General features: G+C 37.2%; 1 protein-coding gene across 4 annotated transcripts in view; it reads left to right on the top strand.

The window, feature by feature from the left end:
- LOC124262677 (STE20-related kinase adapter protein alpha-like) overlaps positions 1-15,838 on the top strand; it is a 37,205-nt gene that overhangs the window by 1,027 nt on the left and 20,340 nt on the right. Inside the window, exons 2-3 of one of the 4 annotated variants that reach the window (XM_046697184.1) lie at positions 1,180-1,250; positions 4,304-4,384. The exons of 1 other annotated variant lie outside the window; for it this stretch is intronic. In XM_046697184.1, the coding sequence (XP_046553140.1) occupies positions 1,239-1,250; positions 4,304-4,384 (93 nt within the window). In that variant the 5' untranslated portion in view covers positions 1,180-1,238. Of the gene's footprint in view, positions 1-1,179; positions 1,251-4,303; positions 4,385-4,429; positions 4,474-15,838 lie in introns of all 4 variants that reach the window. 2 more of the 4 variants (XM_046697185.1, XM_046697186.1) reach the window with 2 other exon arrangements.

Here is a 15,838-nt window from a genome sequence, read left to right as displayed (position 1 = left end):
GTCGATGCTTGTCATCGTATGTCAGTTGCATAGATTGATGCCCATGACGTCAGTCACATGTTTTGTCTAGCCTGTTATTTTCAGACCACTGTCATATAGCTGGAAAATTGCTGAGTGTGTCATTTAGCACCAAAACCACTTGGACATAATCTGATAATGATTGTATGACGTTTTGTGCTGTGTAATTGACTGGCATATATACTGTAACAATGCACATATTGCTTTCTTATTGCAGAAGAATTTGATTAAAGTTTTCTGCATAAACACACCTACTACTAATATTGTTCAGTTATTATTACCAAATATGATTTTATGTGTTTGAAAGTATGACAAACTTGACAAAATTAAGATTACTTTTATTTACTGGATGTGTATCAACAGGAAAATATAAATTGGAGCAGAATACATTTTCATTCCAGCAAACTATTGCCTTATTGCCAGTTATTGCTCTAAAAAGTTGTAAGTGTATGTCCCCTTATGTACTTGTAAAGCCTTGGCTTGCTAGCTTTCAACATTGTAAATTATCATTAGATATGTCTTTGATGTAACTAACCATTGGTTGTCAATCATTCTTGTAACGTTTGCTTGTCTGTATCTTTTCATTCTAGGTTTAGAGTGTAATATTCACCATTTTTCACAATAATTCACAATTAACTGGTATGCCTTAATCAGGGCTCCAGATAAGGGTCGTATCGGCGTATGTACGGATATAAAATAAGCACGATACGGTAGGAAATAATTTAGAAAACATAGCAGAAACGCACCACAGCAATGGTGTACGGTCTTAGAATCCTTTATAGACGTATTTATCTGAAAATGTATTGTTTTATTGATTATTGCAGTGTTGTGGTGCATATATGAAACGAAAAAATTGAAAAAATAAGGAGTACGTACTCCTGATGAAAAATTATCTGGAGCCCTGCTAATTCAAATCTGATAAGTGAATATTTTACATGGTGAAAAATCTATGGTAGAAACGTCATTTATTGTTTACCCCAATCTTTTTAAAAATTAATCCTCTCATTAATATCAGATATGCTTATTATTTACTTGAAATTAGATTTTGCTAAAAATAAGATTGATCAGGAGTGTTGAAGTTAGGGGGAAGTGTCCAGTGGTCACAGTGAGTTTTGCTTGTTTATCAGTTGAGGAGTGATGTCTTGTTGATTGTTTTTTCAGCACACCTAAAATATATTCAACAATAACAGTAACAAAGTGCTTCCAGCTGAGACTTGTCCATGTCTCTCTTGGTGAGTCGGAGGATGCTAAACCTTCTGGTGCTTCCAGTACATGTCCTATCATCTTGTAATTAAAACAGCTGTCACCCAAATAGTATCTTTTTTTCAATCCTTGAACTTCTTGGGGTAATTTTATGTTCATGTTGAAACATAGATTTTTTTTTTCTTATTTACTGTTTTAGTTTTAATTGTCATTGACTTATGATCAGATATTTTTCCTGTAAGAGATATGTTTCACTTTAACATGTCTAAACCAACAAAAAGAAATATCTATTTGTAAAGATTGGCTCAGCAATGTTCTAACATGAGACTCATTTCTTAAAAGCCCTAAGAAATATGATTTGGTGCAGGTCAAATTATGTAGGTCAAAGTTCTACGAGAATAAGCAATGTTAACAGCCATTGCAGCATTTACAGAACCACATAGTAGATATGGTGGCATGCATCAGTGCCTGCCATTGATAGAGGACATGGGATAGTTGAATGATGCTGGTGCATCAACATTACGTTTGATGGTCAGTTATTGTATGATTACTTCACTGATCTGCTGATTCAAAATTTCCGAAATGTTGAAGAAAATGTACATTTTAAGGGTCCTTTTCTTATACACATTGTGCCAGTTAAATAATTTCAGCAATGAAACAATATAGGCCCTAGTAACAGAAGTAATCATTTTTCCTTTTCTTAATCATTTGCATGTGAAATTATTATTTTTTCAAGAAAAGAAACATCAAGTACTGACCCTACAGTTTTGGAACTAAAACCACATGAACCCAGTGAATGTGAAAAAGAAGCCATGAATTAATAAATCTTTTGAAAATCATAACATATTTGAGATCATCATGGATATTAAAAATACCCTGGGAAATTGATAAAGTTGTAGTGGACCAGAAATAGACATTGTAGCGGTAGAGGTTGTGGTATGGTCTGTCAAAGTGGTTGTGATGGTGGAGGTAGTAGTAGTAGTAGTTGTAGTAGTGGTAGTGGAAATGGTAGTCACAACAATTCTATTAGAAAGTTTCACATTTCTCAGATGTCAGGGTACATAACAAGGTGCAGAGACTACTCTTACTTAGATCCAGAAGTATAGCAAAGTTTACCTTCTCATAGCATGCTAGGTGTTACATGCTGTAAAATCAAATATATATGCACAAATTTATATGAACAAGGTATATATACCAGTAGAAGTAGTAGTGGTGTTAATAGTAGATGATATTGTAAATAGTTGCAGCAGCAGTAGTATTTTGGACCAGTAGAGCCACAGTAATGTGAACGTTAGAAAAAGCAACAGTTGTAGTTTTGTAGTAGATGTATCCTGAATATTGTGGTTGTTCTGTGTGTGCATGGTGAACCCACTTCCATCTCAAGTCTGTCCTGTGTGTCAACAACTAACAGTCTCCAGTCTCACTTGTTATTAATGTTTAGTATAAACTGATGCATGGAGTGGATGTCAGCTATTCACATAAACAGCACTTGTGTAACACAGCTGTCTGTGCTAAATCAGATTTTCTGAAGGTCAAATATTGGTCCTCAAGAATATAAAGAAAACAGTGCATAAACATTGAAGATCTAATAATGCACCTTTAATGCATGGAAGATTGTTGGTGATGAAAAATGTTTTCCATGGATCTAAACATCTGGATGTGAAACATGAGTAGCAAGTGTGTGTGACTATAAAATTTGTTTTGCAAATGTGTTAGTCAAGTTAAAATTTGTTTATTAACATATGCCTGTTTGTAAAAAACATTCATGAAGCAAACTTATTTTGGCAGATTGTAATGTTCCCTAACACCTCTACAGCTATGTGCTTGCACGAAGGCTTGCTGTAATTAACCCGGAATGATGGTCTGTGTTATGCTGCTAATACAGTTGTCATGGTGGTATCTGTTGTGGTGTAACAAGACCTGTAATCATGGATCTTTAGAGATGGTGGTTTAGGCAAGTGGTTAAGGTGCTTGTTAAACCTAAGGTTCAACTCCCTACATGTGTAAGGGCCATTTCTGGTGTCTGCTGAGATACTGCTGGCATGTTGCTGAAAACAGCTTACCAGTAATACCCTACCCACTGACTATACATGTAGATGCACCTTGTAGGTACTGGAAGGGTTCCAGTTTAGAAATGGTCCCTAGTAATCTCTGCTTATCAGTAGAGGCTACAAGGTAGATTGGGTGTATGCACTAGGAGATTTGCTTCTATCAGAGACTATACATCAGTCACTGGATTGTTTGGTCTGGATTCTTTAATGTAGCTGTTTATAGTAATGTGTGAAGTTTCTGTGTCTGTAGACTGATTTAACTGTATACTAAGTGATATTGTATTATTAATGTTTACAACTCGTCAGTCAGTCTAATATTCTCTCAGTAATGCACCTTTTTGTAATGCAGATGCCCATGTTGACAGGGTGCTGAACAATAGCACAGCACAGCCTCTGTCAATATTGGGAACAGCTGTCAGTTTGTTTGCTTTCCACACAGAAATTAGACATAAGCCACACTAAATGCCTTGCTTCCTTGTATCAAGATAGTCATTCTGTTGTTTGTAACTGAAGCTCGTGATGACTGCCTGTTATACATGAGGCTCTACAGTAGTCATGGTGATAAGCCAGAGAAGAGCCTGGGCTTCAGGAGTAAAGTGATGAGACCCATAGACCACTTGTCCAAGGCTCTGCACTTGCAGAGTTGCATCCCTTTGTTGTGCCAGTTCATGGGTTTAAATCCTATTGAATATGCTGCATGGTGTGTTTATGCCGTACCCAATGTTTGTGGGTCTCTGAAAGAGGTTCTCTGACACCTGCATGTCAAGCTACACTGAAATGCCATGGTAAAACAGAACTAGTGGTCAAAACAGTGTTAAACTCACTCATCCAATGAAATCTTTGACATCTCATGTATGTGCTGTAGAAATGTTGATCAGATCATTTCCAATCAAGAACTTGATATGTCAGTAATACATATGACCCTTTACAAGGATCAATACCTATTTAATAGTTCTGATAGGGAGGAAACTTAGACTTCTTTGTGCCTTTTTTAGACTTATTTTGTACATGTTTTGCTTTTCTATCTTCAGCACTGTGCTTGCACGAAGGCACGCGTTAGCGACTCTCCTTCTGCCAACAAACCCTTCGATAGAAGCATCTACACTCCCTTGGTAACTTGAGTTTAAATATCTCAAACATTGTGAATCTGTTTTCAGGAATCACCTAGATTTGTTCAATGGCCAGGGAACACAGCTGTTTTGTAAGGATGCAAAGAATTTTTGTTTGATTTTTGTTTGTTCTGATTTTTCAACATTCTACATGCTGTCTGTGTGTATGTTCTGGTATGGTATATAAAGTGTCTTCTCAGGATTTCAGACTGGTTCAAATTTTAGGACATTGACCGATCATCATTTAAAACTTAGTGTCACAAAGGTGACAATGCACAATGTAGTATTTCTAGTAATGTCACTGTCCATTGAAATTACTTGAACCAGTATTTTGATTATTTGAAATAGTTTGAGGGTTCTGTACAGACTTGTTGATTCAAAAATTAACCTGACAAGGTGTCTTCATATCTTCATGGAGTGATGCATCACATCAAAGTCAAAATTTGATTTTAAAGCAATTGATTATGTGTGAGAAAATAATCTGTTACTCAGAAATACTGACTTAGCACAATTTCATTCAAAGAGTTAGATATGCAAAGCCATTACAAAATTACAAAAGTCCATTGCCTTCATGTTTCTTTTGTTTCAAGTACAGAAATGTGATCATCTCTGAAGATATCCACATGTGAGCAATGGTGAGATGTAGTGCAGAAACTATGAGTCTGTAGCATGTAGGAATACAAGGACACCATGTTGCTATTGCAGCACCTCCATACCTGGGCAGACTATCATGTAGAGGCCATCTTTTGCCATACCAGACCAATACCTGCATTCAGATTTTTGGTGCAACTTAGCTAGATTTCTGTTGCAATTTATTTTTTATTCTGTCTTTCAAGTAAGTTGGTTAAACTGGATTTTGATGTCCTTATGATTATCTTATGGTATGCTTGTGTTTTAAAATTAAAGGGCCAAGTCATGTGAGGTTACGCCATGCCAAGTCATCCCATCCTCACTGTCATGTTTCTGTCCCAGAATACTATCACCCATCCTCACTGTCATGTTTCTGTCCCAGAATACTATCACCCATCCTCACTGTCATGTTTCTGTCCCAGAATACTATCACCCATCCTCACTGTCATGTTTCTGTCCCAGAATACTATCACCCATCCTCACTGTCATGTTTCTGTCCCAGAATACTATCACCCATCCTCACTGTCATGTTTCTGTCCCAGAATACTATCACCCATCCTCTCTGTCATGTTTCTGAATCATATCACCCATTGTCATGTTTCTTTCCCAGAATACTATCACCCATCCTCACTGTCATGTTTCTGTCCCAGAATACTATCACCCATCCTCACTGTCATGTTTCTTTCCCAGAATACTATCACCCATCCTCACTGTCATGTTTCTGTCCCAGAATACTATCACCCATCCTCACTGTCATGTTTCTTTCCCAGAATACTATCACCCATCCTCACTGTCATGTTTCTGTCCCAGAATACTATCACCTCATCTTTCCCAGAATACACTCCTCACTGTTTGTTTCTGTCCCAGAATACTATCACCCATCCTCACTGTCATGTTTCTGTCCCAGAATACTATCACCCATCCTCACTGTCATGTTTCTGTCCCAGAATACTATCACCCATCCTCACTGTCATGTTTCTGTCCCAGAATACTATCACCCATCCTCACTGTCATGTTTCTGTCCCAGAATACCCATCACCCATCCTCACTGTCATGTTTCTGTCCCAGAATACTATCACCCATCCTCACTGTCATGTTTCTATCACCCATCCTCACAGAATACTATCACCCATCCTCACTGTCATGTTTCTGTCCCAGAATACTATCACCCATCCTCACTGTCATGTTTCTGTCCCAGAATACTATCACCCATCCTCACTGTCATGTTTCTGTCCCAGAATACTATCACCCATCCTCACTGTCATGTTTCTGTCCCAGAATACTATCACCCATCCTCACTGTCATGTTTCTGTCCCAGAATACTATCACCCATCATGTCACTGTCATGTTTCTGTCCCCTCATACTATCACAGATACATCCTCATCCTCACTGTCATGTTTCTGTCCCAGAATACTATCACCCATCCTCACTGTCATGTTTCTGTCCTCAGAATGTTTATCACCCATCCTCACTGTCATGTTTCTGTCCCAGGAATACTATCACCCATCCTCACTGTCATGTTTCTGTCCCAGAATACTATCACCCATCCTCACTGTCATGTTTCTGTCCCAGAATACTATCACCCATCCTCACTGTCATGTTTCTGTCCCAGAATACTATCACCCATCCTCACAGAATACCTATCACCCATCCTCACTGTCATGTTTCTTTCCCAGAATACTATCACCCATCCTCACTGTCATGTTTCTGTCCCAGAATACTATCACCCATCCTCACTGTCATGTTTCTTTCCCAGAATACTATCACCCATCCTCACTGTCATGTTTCTGTCCCAGAATACTATCACCCATCCTCACTGTCATGTTTCTGTCCCAGAATACTATCACCCATCCTCACTGTCATGTTTCTGTCCCAGAATACTATCACCCATCCTCACTGTCATGTTTCTGTCCCAGAATACTATCACCCATCCTCACTGTCATGTTTTCTGTCCCAGAATACTATCACCCATCCTCACTGTCATGTTTCTGTCCCAGAATACTATCACCCATCCTCACTGTCATGTTTCTGTCCCAGAATACTATCACCCATCCTCACTGTCATGTTTCTGTCCCAGAATACTATCACCCATCCTCACTGTCATGTTTCTGTCCCAGAATACTATCACCCATCCTCACTGTCATGTTTCTGTCCCAGAATACTATCACCCATCCTCACTGTCATGTTTCTGTCCCAGAATACTATCACCCATCCTCACTGTCATGTTTCTGTCCCAGAATACTATCACCCATCCTCACTGTCATGTTTCTGTCCCAGAATACTATCACCCATCCTCACTGTCATGTTTCTGTCCCAGAATACTATCACCCATCCTCACTGTCATGTTTCTGTCCCAGAATACTATCACCCATCCTCACTGTTATGTTTCTGTCCCAGAATACTATTTTTCCAGTTGAACCAAACTTTTGTATTGGTATTCCTAACTACTTAAGCTAATGACTGTGGCAAATATTGGCTTACTCCTTATTTTCTTGTTCAATGAGTTAGCATTTCATGCCGTATTTGTATGACTGTCACATGTATAAGATTTTAACATAACATGAGAATTCCTCTTCAAAAATGCGTAATCCAACATTCCTAAAGAACAAAATGTGAAAAAAATATACTTTGACGTAATTTGATTCTTGTGTTCTGCAAAATACAAACTTATACATAAAAACTGTTCATACATTAGATATGTTAGGTTCAGTGACAAGACATACTTTGATATGTTAGGTTCAGTGACAAGACATACTTTGATATGTTAGGTTCAGTGACAAGACATACTTTGATATGTTAGGTTCAGTGACAAGACATACTTTGATATGTTAGGTTCAGTGACAAGACATACTTTGATATGTTAGGTTCAGTGACAAGACATACTTTGATATGTTAGGTTCAGTGACAAGACATACTTTGATATGTTAGGTTCAGTGACAAGACATACTTTGATATGTTAGGTTCAGTGACAAGACATACTTTGATATGTTAGGTTCAGTGACAAGACATACTTTGATATGTTAGGTTCAGTGACAAGACATACTTTGATATGTTAGGTTCAGTGACAAGACATACTTTGATATGTTAGTTCAGTGACAAGACATACTTTGATATGTGTTAGGTTCAGTTGATATGTTAGGTTCAGTGACAAGACATACTTTGATATGTTAGGTTCAGTGACAAGACATACTTTGATATGTTAGGTTCAGTGACAAGACATACTGATATGTTAGGTTCAGTGACAAGACATACTTTGATATGTTAGGTTCAGTGACAAGACATACTTTGATATGTTAGGTTCAGTGACAAGACATACTTTGATATGTTAGGTTCAGTGACAAGACATACTTTGATATGTTAGGTTCAGTGACAAGACATACTTTGATATGTTAGGTTCAGTGATATGTTAGGTTCAGTGACAAGACATACTTTGATATGTTAGGTTCAGTGACAAGACATACTTTGATATGTTAGGTTCAGTGACAAGACATACTTTGATATGTTAGGTTCAGTGACAAGACATACTTTGATATGTTAGGTTCAGTGACAAGACATACTTTGATATGTTAGGTTCAGTGACAAGACATACTTTGATATGTTAGGTTCAGTGACAAGACATACTTTGATATGTTAGGTTCAGTGACAAGACATACTTTGATATGTTAGGTTCAGTGAGTGACAAGACATGTTAGGTTCAGTGACAAGACATACTTTGATATGTTAGGTTCAGTGACAAGACATACTTTGATATGGTTAGGTTCAGTGACAAGACATACTTTGATATGTTAGGTTCAGTGACAAGACATGACTTTGATATGTTAGGTTCAGTGACAAGACATACTTTGATATGTTAGGTTCAGTGACAAGACATACTTTGATATTAGGTTCAGTGACAAGACATACTTTGATATGTTAGGTTCAGTGACAAGACATACTTTGATATGTTAGGTTCAGTGACAAGACATACTTTGATATGTTAGGTTCAGTGACAAGACATACTTTGATATGTTAGGTTCAGTACAAGACATGATATGTTAGGTTCAGTCAGTGACAAGACATACTTTGATATGTTAGGTTCAGTGACAAGACATACTTTGATATGTTAGGTTCAGTGACAAGACATACTTTGATATGTTAGGTTCAGTGACAAGACATACATTAGATATGTTAGGTTCAGTGACAAGACATACTTTGATATGTTAGGTTCAGTGACAAGACATACTTTGATATGTTAGGTTCAGTGACAAGACATACTTTGATATGTTAGGTTCAGTGACAAGACATACTTTGATATGTTAGGTTCAGTGACAAGACATACTTTGATATGTTAGGTTCAGTGACAAGACATACTTTGATATGTTAGGTTCAGTGACAAGACATACTTTGATATGTTAGGTTCAGTGACAAGACATACTTTGATATGTTAGGTTCAGTGACAAGACATACTTTGATATGTTAGGTTCAGTGACAAGACATACTTTGATATGTTAGGTTCAGTTACAAGACATACTTTGATATGTTAGGTTCAGTGACAAGACATACTTTGATATGTTAGGTTCAGTGACAAGACATACTTTGATATGTTAAGTTCAGTGACAAGACATACTTTGATGTGTTAGGTTCAGTGACAAGACATACTCGTGTTGTTTCTATGTACATCTACTCAGAGGTTGATATTCCATAACGAGTTTGAAGCAAATGTCACTAAAACTTGTAGTTGTTATTGTGGTAAGATTTACGGTTATTGTTCTGCAGGGGTTTCTTACATGACTCTCACACCAGGACCAATATACAAGAAGACGTTCTAGTTTTGTATTGATGGAGATGTTAGTATACCCCTAAATTTAAAAACATTAGGATGTTTCAGAAAATTCCAAATTGTTAACAAAATTATGCTTATTGTTTGTTTGTGAAGAGGTAGAGGTTTGACTGAAGCTATGCTGCTGTTTGGCTAGTGATATTTACAGCAATATTCCCACTCCTGTGATGACACTGTGCATAGGCTTTCAGCAGCTCTTGCAATAAAAATGGTTGACTTCTGTTATGGGCCAGTGAGCCACTAACTTATATACCGGTAGTGTTTTCTACTTCAGTGCACTATGGAAATGTTCTTTTGATCTTCCTAGAGCTATTCCAGGTTGATGTCAGTTTAACTATGAACTTGGGCCTGAAGGTCAAAGACTCCTTCACAAAACTTTCATGTTCAAAGTTCTGTATTAAGGGGGTGAGCTATCCACCATCTTTTACTGGCAAACAAGGATAAGTTGAGCATCGACCTGACAATTAACCCATATAAGCATGTATGAGTGCCGCCCACTGGTGCTTACCATTGTGAGCGAAGCGGCCCCAGGTTGTCCGCGATCAAGTGTAGTGCGATGGGTGAAGCGTGTGGCCTGTCTCAGCAAACTCCGAGTGCAGGTACACGTAGAATCAACTTCATCATCATGCAATGCACGTGCACTAGCCTACATCTCTACCTTTCACAAACCAAATGGGTTTGCTCACTGCCGTGCACCGCCTACTTCTCGTCGTAAACGCGTTCTCTGCGCCAGTCCAACTTATTCTTGTTTGCCAATAAATTGTTGCTTATTTGCACTACAGCTGATACATGTGAATTGCCAGTTTGTCAATACATGTGAAAACTTACTTGACCAAGTTGAATTTGTGTGAGACTTGTTTCAAGGCATTTGACTTGTAGTATACATATAATCGGTGAATTCTGAGCAACATTATATATGTCTGCAGTTCACATATTAACACAGAAGAAATTGGATTGTCAGCTAAATGCAACCTATTATATATGTCAACATTTATGTAAATGCAACTGGCTGACACAAGTACGCTTTTCAATATGACAACTTAAAACATACAAGTGTTGATGTGCTGTACATGATATCATCCAGTTGGAAAGGAAAGATTACTGGTTCATTGTTCTAAAGACATTTTTAGAAATCATGGGTATGTAGATGTATCTTCTTCCTTTTGTCATTTTCTATTCCATGGAATGCTTTATCTGTTTCTCTTCCCCTGTCATAGACACCATGGGCTGGTGAGGTAGCCTAGTGGTTAAAGATCACATATACTCTAGGGGGGTACAAATACATAAATCACTAATTGGCATCGTTATAAATGAAACCCCGTCATTAAAAATACTCATTTCGATCTTTAATTAACTTAATCGACCTTTTTGACAACGGTACACAAATCTCACCCGCGAACGAAATTTCAACCAATCAGAGCAACGCGTCTCTGTGACGTCATATGAGGAATAGCTATGAGGGCCGATGCAGAATTCATGTACATTTGAGGGGGTAAATTATCTTATTTACAGGTTTGTATAAACCTGAAATCGTGACAACTGTTGTGAAAAATGAAAGCTATATGTTCTCACAATCTACTGTCATTTATTTTTGTCTCCTGCTTTGCCTAGTTTCCAAGTTACAACTTGTTTCATAGACGATTCTGTCAAAATCGCTTGGTGTCGCTAGGCCTTATTTGTTCGAGCCAGACGCTAGTGATAGCAAAAACGATGATCAGCCTCGCTCATCACGGTTACGGTTAATTTCTTCAACCTAAACAATGCGACATTAAGAAGGGTGGATGCCCATCAGATGCAGCTATTTGAAAATATCCCTGGTAGTTCTTGCCTGATTGTAATAAAGTATCAAAGCAGTGTGGGCTTTTCAGGTTTTCTAATGCCTGGATCCCATTTCTGTGTTTTTACCTCGATATGTAATCATGTCATGTAAAAATATGACGTCTATTACGTATGATATTAAAAATTGACATTTGATTTATTTGAATCCGTAAACTAAACAACCCTACTTTGCCATTGCTAGAAGAATCTGAAATAGGTACGTACAGTTTTAGCACACAGCAAATGCTTATATGTATTTCTTATGCAACAATGAAGTTCTGTTCGGTGTCGGCCCATAAGTTTTCACATGCAATTAAAATCACATGCAATACAGCAATTAATGCTCCCTTGTCGTAACCCGTGTTAGGTGGTATAAACCTACACATGTTATTTGTCATCATTCACTTGATGGTCAGTTAATGAATTTTAACAGGTATATTTAGTGGTAACACCACTTAGATTACCCGATAAAGGTTCCCATTTGGCATTTCTTGTGTCTGGAGTAAATACTCAACATTATAAACATCGATCAAAGGATTAACTGATAACACGCTGCTTGATTAATTACTTTTATCTTGCACATCGGATTTGTCAAAACGTAGTGTTTATGTATGTAGATTTACTAATCTATACTGAATACACTCTGTCGTGACTGTGTCTGCGTAAAAACAACGTCCTTGTTTCAAAGGATTAACCGCCAATACATTGATGGATTGCTCATTATTGGCTAACTAAATTACTTTCTTTAAAGAATGGAGGACATTATGCAATTAGTTGCCAGGTGTGCTATCTTGGGTGACCAATGAGACTATACGCCAATGTGAAATACCCGAAACGATATGTCACTTTTTCGTATATTAGACTGTTAAAAGACACATCACTTGGAACAGCTGCAGATGAATGGCATATAACTCATTTTTGTGGATATTGATGGATACATTCCTCGAACAAGGTAATAGCCTGACATTGTTCCTATAACTTTAATCTGTTTTAATTTTAATATTTTCATTTGGTTTTTATTCATTTGTCGTAGCTTTCAACAGAATCATTGTTTTCGCCGTGAAGTGTAATCAGACAAACAACATACACTAGGGCGTGTGTGCGAATTATGATTCACATTGGCAAACTATAAAATGTCTAGATATTACAGTCCTGTTAAGTATCAGCAGATCGTCTGCTTTTCATTTAGTTCCAAAATGCATACAAGTATGATAATAAACTAATTAGGATTATAAGACCAAACATAAAGACGTACATTGACTAGTATCTACATACTGGCGAGTGGACGTTAAGCACGTGAATGTAGCAAGAAATTTATCTCGCGGTATTGTCACTTCGACCCCCACCTCGCTTCCGTGGAAGCAATAGTTATGTTACAAGTTGTGTCATGCAAAATCCTTTTGGTCATGATTCAAATACATATTTAACTACGAGTACAAAGTAGTTTTGATTTTCTAACTTGATGAAAACAAACCATAATCTCATTAATTCTAACAGACTTTAGCCCGTAACTTTACGATTTTCAAAAATGGCGGCGCCCTGTCGCGAACACCCGCCAGTCTGAGGATAAATGCTATTTAGGTTTGTTTTCACCGAATTACAAAATCAAAACTACTTTCTACTGGTAGTAAATTATGTATTTTATTGATGGCCAATAGGATTTTGCATGACATAGCTTATAACATAACAATTTCTCTCGTGGAAGCGAGGTGGGTGTCAATATAATACTACTAACAGTATTATTGTTTCTTCGACCACAACCTCGCTTCCGAGGAAGGAATCGTTATGTTACAAGTTGTGTGATGGAAAATCTTTATGGTCATCAATCATATACTTATTTTACTACAACGAGTAAGTAGTTTTGATTCTTTAAAGGTCACATAAACCCTAGGGGGTACAAATACATAAATCACTAACTGGCATCGTTATAAATGAAACCCCGTCATTAAAACTACTCATTTCGACCTTTAATTGACTTAAATCGACCTTTTTGAAAACAGTGCGCAATTCTCACCCGCGAACGAAATTTCAACCAATCAGAGCGGCGCGCCTCTGTGACGTCATATGAGGAATAGCTTTGAGGGCCAATACAGAATTCATCTACATTTTAGGGGTTAAATTATCTTGTTTACAGGCTTGTATAAACCTGAAATCGTGACAATTGTTGTGGAAAATGAAAGCTATATGTTCTCACAATCTACTGTCATTTAAGTTTAAGTCTCCTGCTTTGCCTAGTTTCCAAGTTACAACTTGTTTTCATAGACGATTCTGTCAAAATCGATTGGTGTCGTTAGACCCAATTTGTTTATTGACTGATCCAAATTGATCCCATTTCTGTGTTTGTTCACCTCGATATTTGATCATGTCATGTAAAAATTCGTTTGTATTCTCCAAACAGTGTCGGCCCATGAGTTTTCACATGCAATACAGCAATTAATACTCCCTTGCTGTAACCCGTGTTAGGTGGTATAAACCTACACATGTTATTTGTCATCATTCACTTGATGGTCAGTTAATGAATTTTTAACAGGTATAATTAGTGGTAACACACTTAGATTACCCGACAAAGGTTCCCATTTGGCATTTCTTGTGTCTGGAGTAAATATTAAACATTATAAACATCGATCAAAGGATTAAACGATAACACGCTGATTGATTAATTACTTTTATCTTACACAGCGGAATTGTCAAAAGGTAGTGTTTATGTATGTAGATTTACTAAACTATACTGAATACACTCTGTCGTGTCGGTGTCTGCGTCAAGACAACGTCTTTCTTTCAAAGGATTAACAGGCAATACATTGATTGATTGCCCATTATTGGCTAACTAAATTACTGTTTTTAAAGAAAGGCGGACATTATGCAATTAGTTGCCAGGTGTGCTATCTTGGGTGACCAATGAGACTATACACCAATACCTGAAAAGATTTATCACTTTTTCGTATTATTTAACTGTTAAAAGACACATCATTTTGAACAGTTTTGTGGATATTGATGGATACATTCCTCGAACAAGGTAATGGCCTGATATTGTTCCTATAACTTTAATCTGTTTTAATTTAAATATTTGCATATGTTTTTATTCATTTGTCGTAGAATTCAACAGAATCATTGTTTTTGCCGTGAAGTGTAATGAGACAGACAACATGCACTAGGGTGTGTGGCGAATTATGATTCACATTGGCAAACTATAAAATGTCTAGATATTACAGTTCTGTTATAAATTCACTATAAGTATCAGCAGATCGTCTGCTTTTTATTTAGTTTCAAAATGCATACAAGTATGATAATAAACTAATTAGGATTATAAGACCAAATATAAAGACGCACATTGACTAGTATCTACATACTGGTGAGTGGACATTAACCATGTGAATGTAGCAAGAAATTTATCTCGCAGTATTGTGACTTCGACCCCCACCTCGCTTCCGTGGAAGAAATCGTTATGTTATAAGTTGTGTCATGCAAAATCCGTTTGGTTATGATTCCAATACATATTTAACTACTTAGTAGAAAGTAGTTTTGATTTTCTAACTTGATGAAAACAAACTATAATCTCATTAATTCTAACAGATTTTTTATTTTTAAAATGGCGGCTTCTGTCGGGAACATCCGCCAGTCTGAGGATAAATGGTATTTAGGTTTGTTTTCACCGAAGTTACAAAATCAAAACTACTTTCTACTGGTAGTAAAATATGTATTTTATTGATGGCCAATAGGATTTTGCAAGACATAGCCTATAACATAACAATTTCTCTCTCGGGCAGCGCAGGTGGGTGTCAATATAATACTACTTACAATATTATTGTTACTCTCGACCACAGCCTTAAGCTTCCGAGGAAGAAATCGTTATGTTACAAGTTGTGTGATGGAAAATCTTTATGGTCATCAATCATATACATATTTTACTACAACTAGTAAGTAGTTTTGATTCTTTAACTTCCGTGAAGCGATCTGAACACAAGTAAGATATCGCTTTCAGGCTTCCACAACGCCGCCGCACTCACAAACATAACCCATTTAGCACGGACTGCGGGTCCTGTGGAAATCTGTGCATGGGGACACCATCGCCCGACCCTAGGAGCAATTGACGACAACACAACGATTTTGCATGTCTTCGTTGATGTCGAGAAATCATCAAAATGACGAGCTTGCTACACACTTTCTATACAATTAACTGAAAATCGTT

This window comes from Haliotis rubra, unplaced genomic scaffold (assembly GCF_003918875.1).
Source record: "Haliotis rubra isolate DU_JTF1 unplaced genomic scaffold, ASM391887v1 Scf85, whole genome shotgun sequence".
NCBI classification, from domain to species: domain Eukaryota; kingdom Metazoa; phylum Mollusca; class Gastropoda; order Lepetellida; family Haliotidae; genus Haliotis; species Haliotis rubra.
Note: the sequence above shows the minus strand (reverse complement) of the source record. Positions and strands in the feature narration are given on the sequence as shown.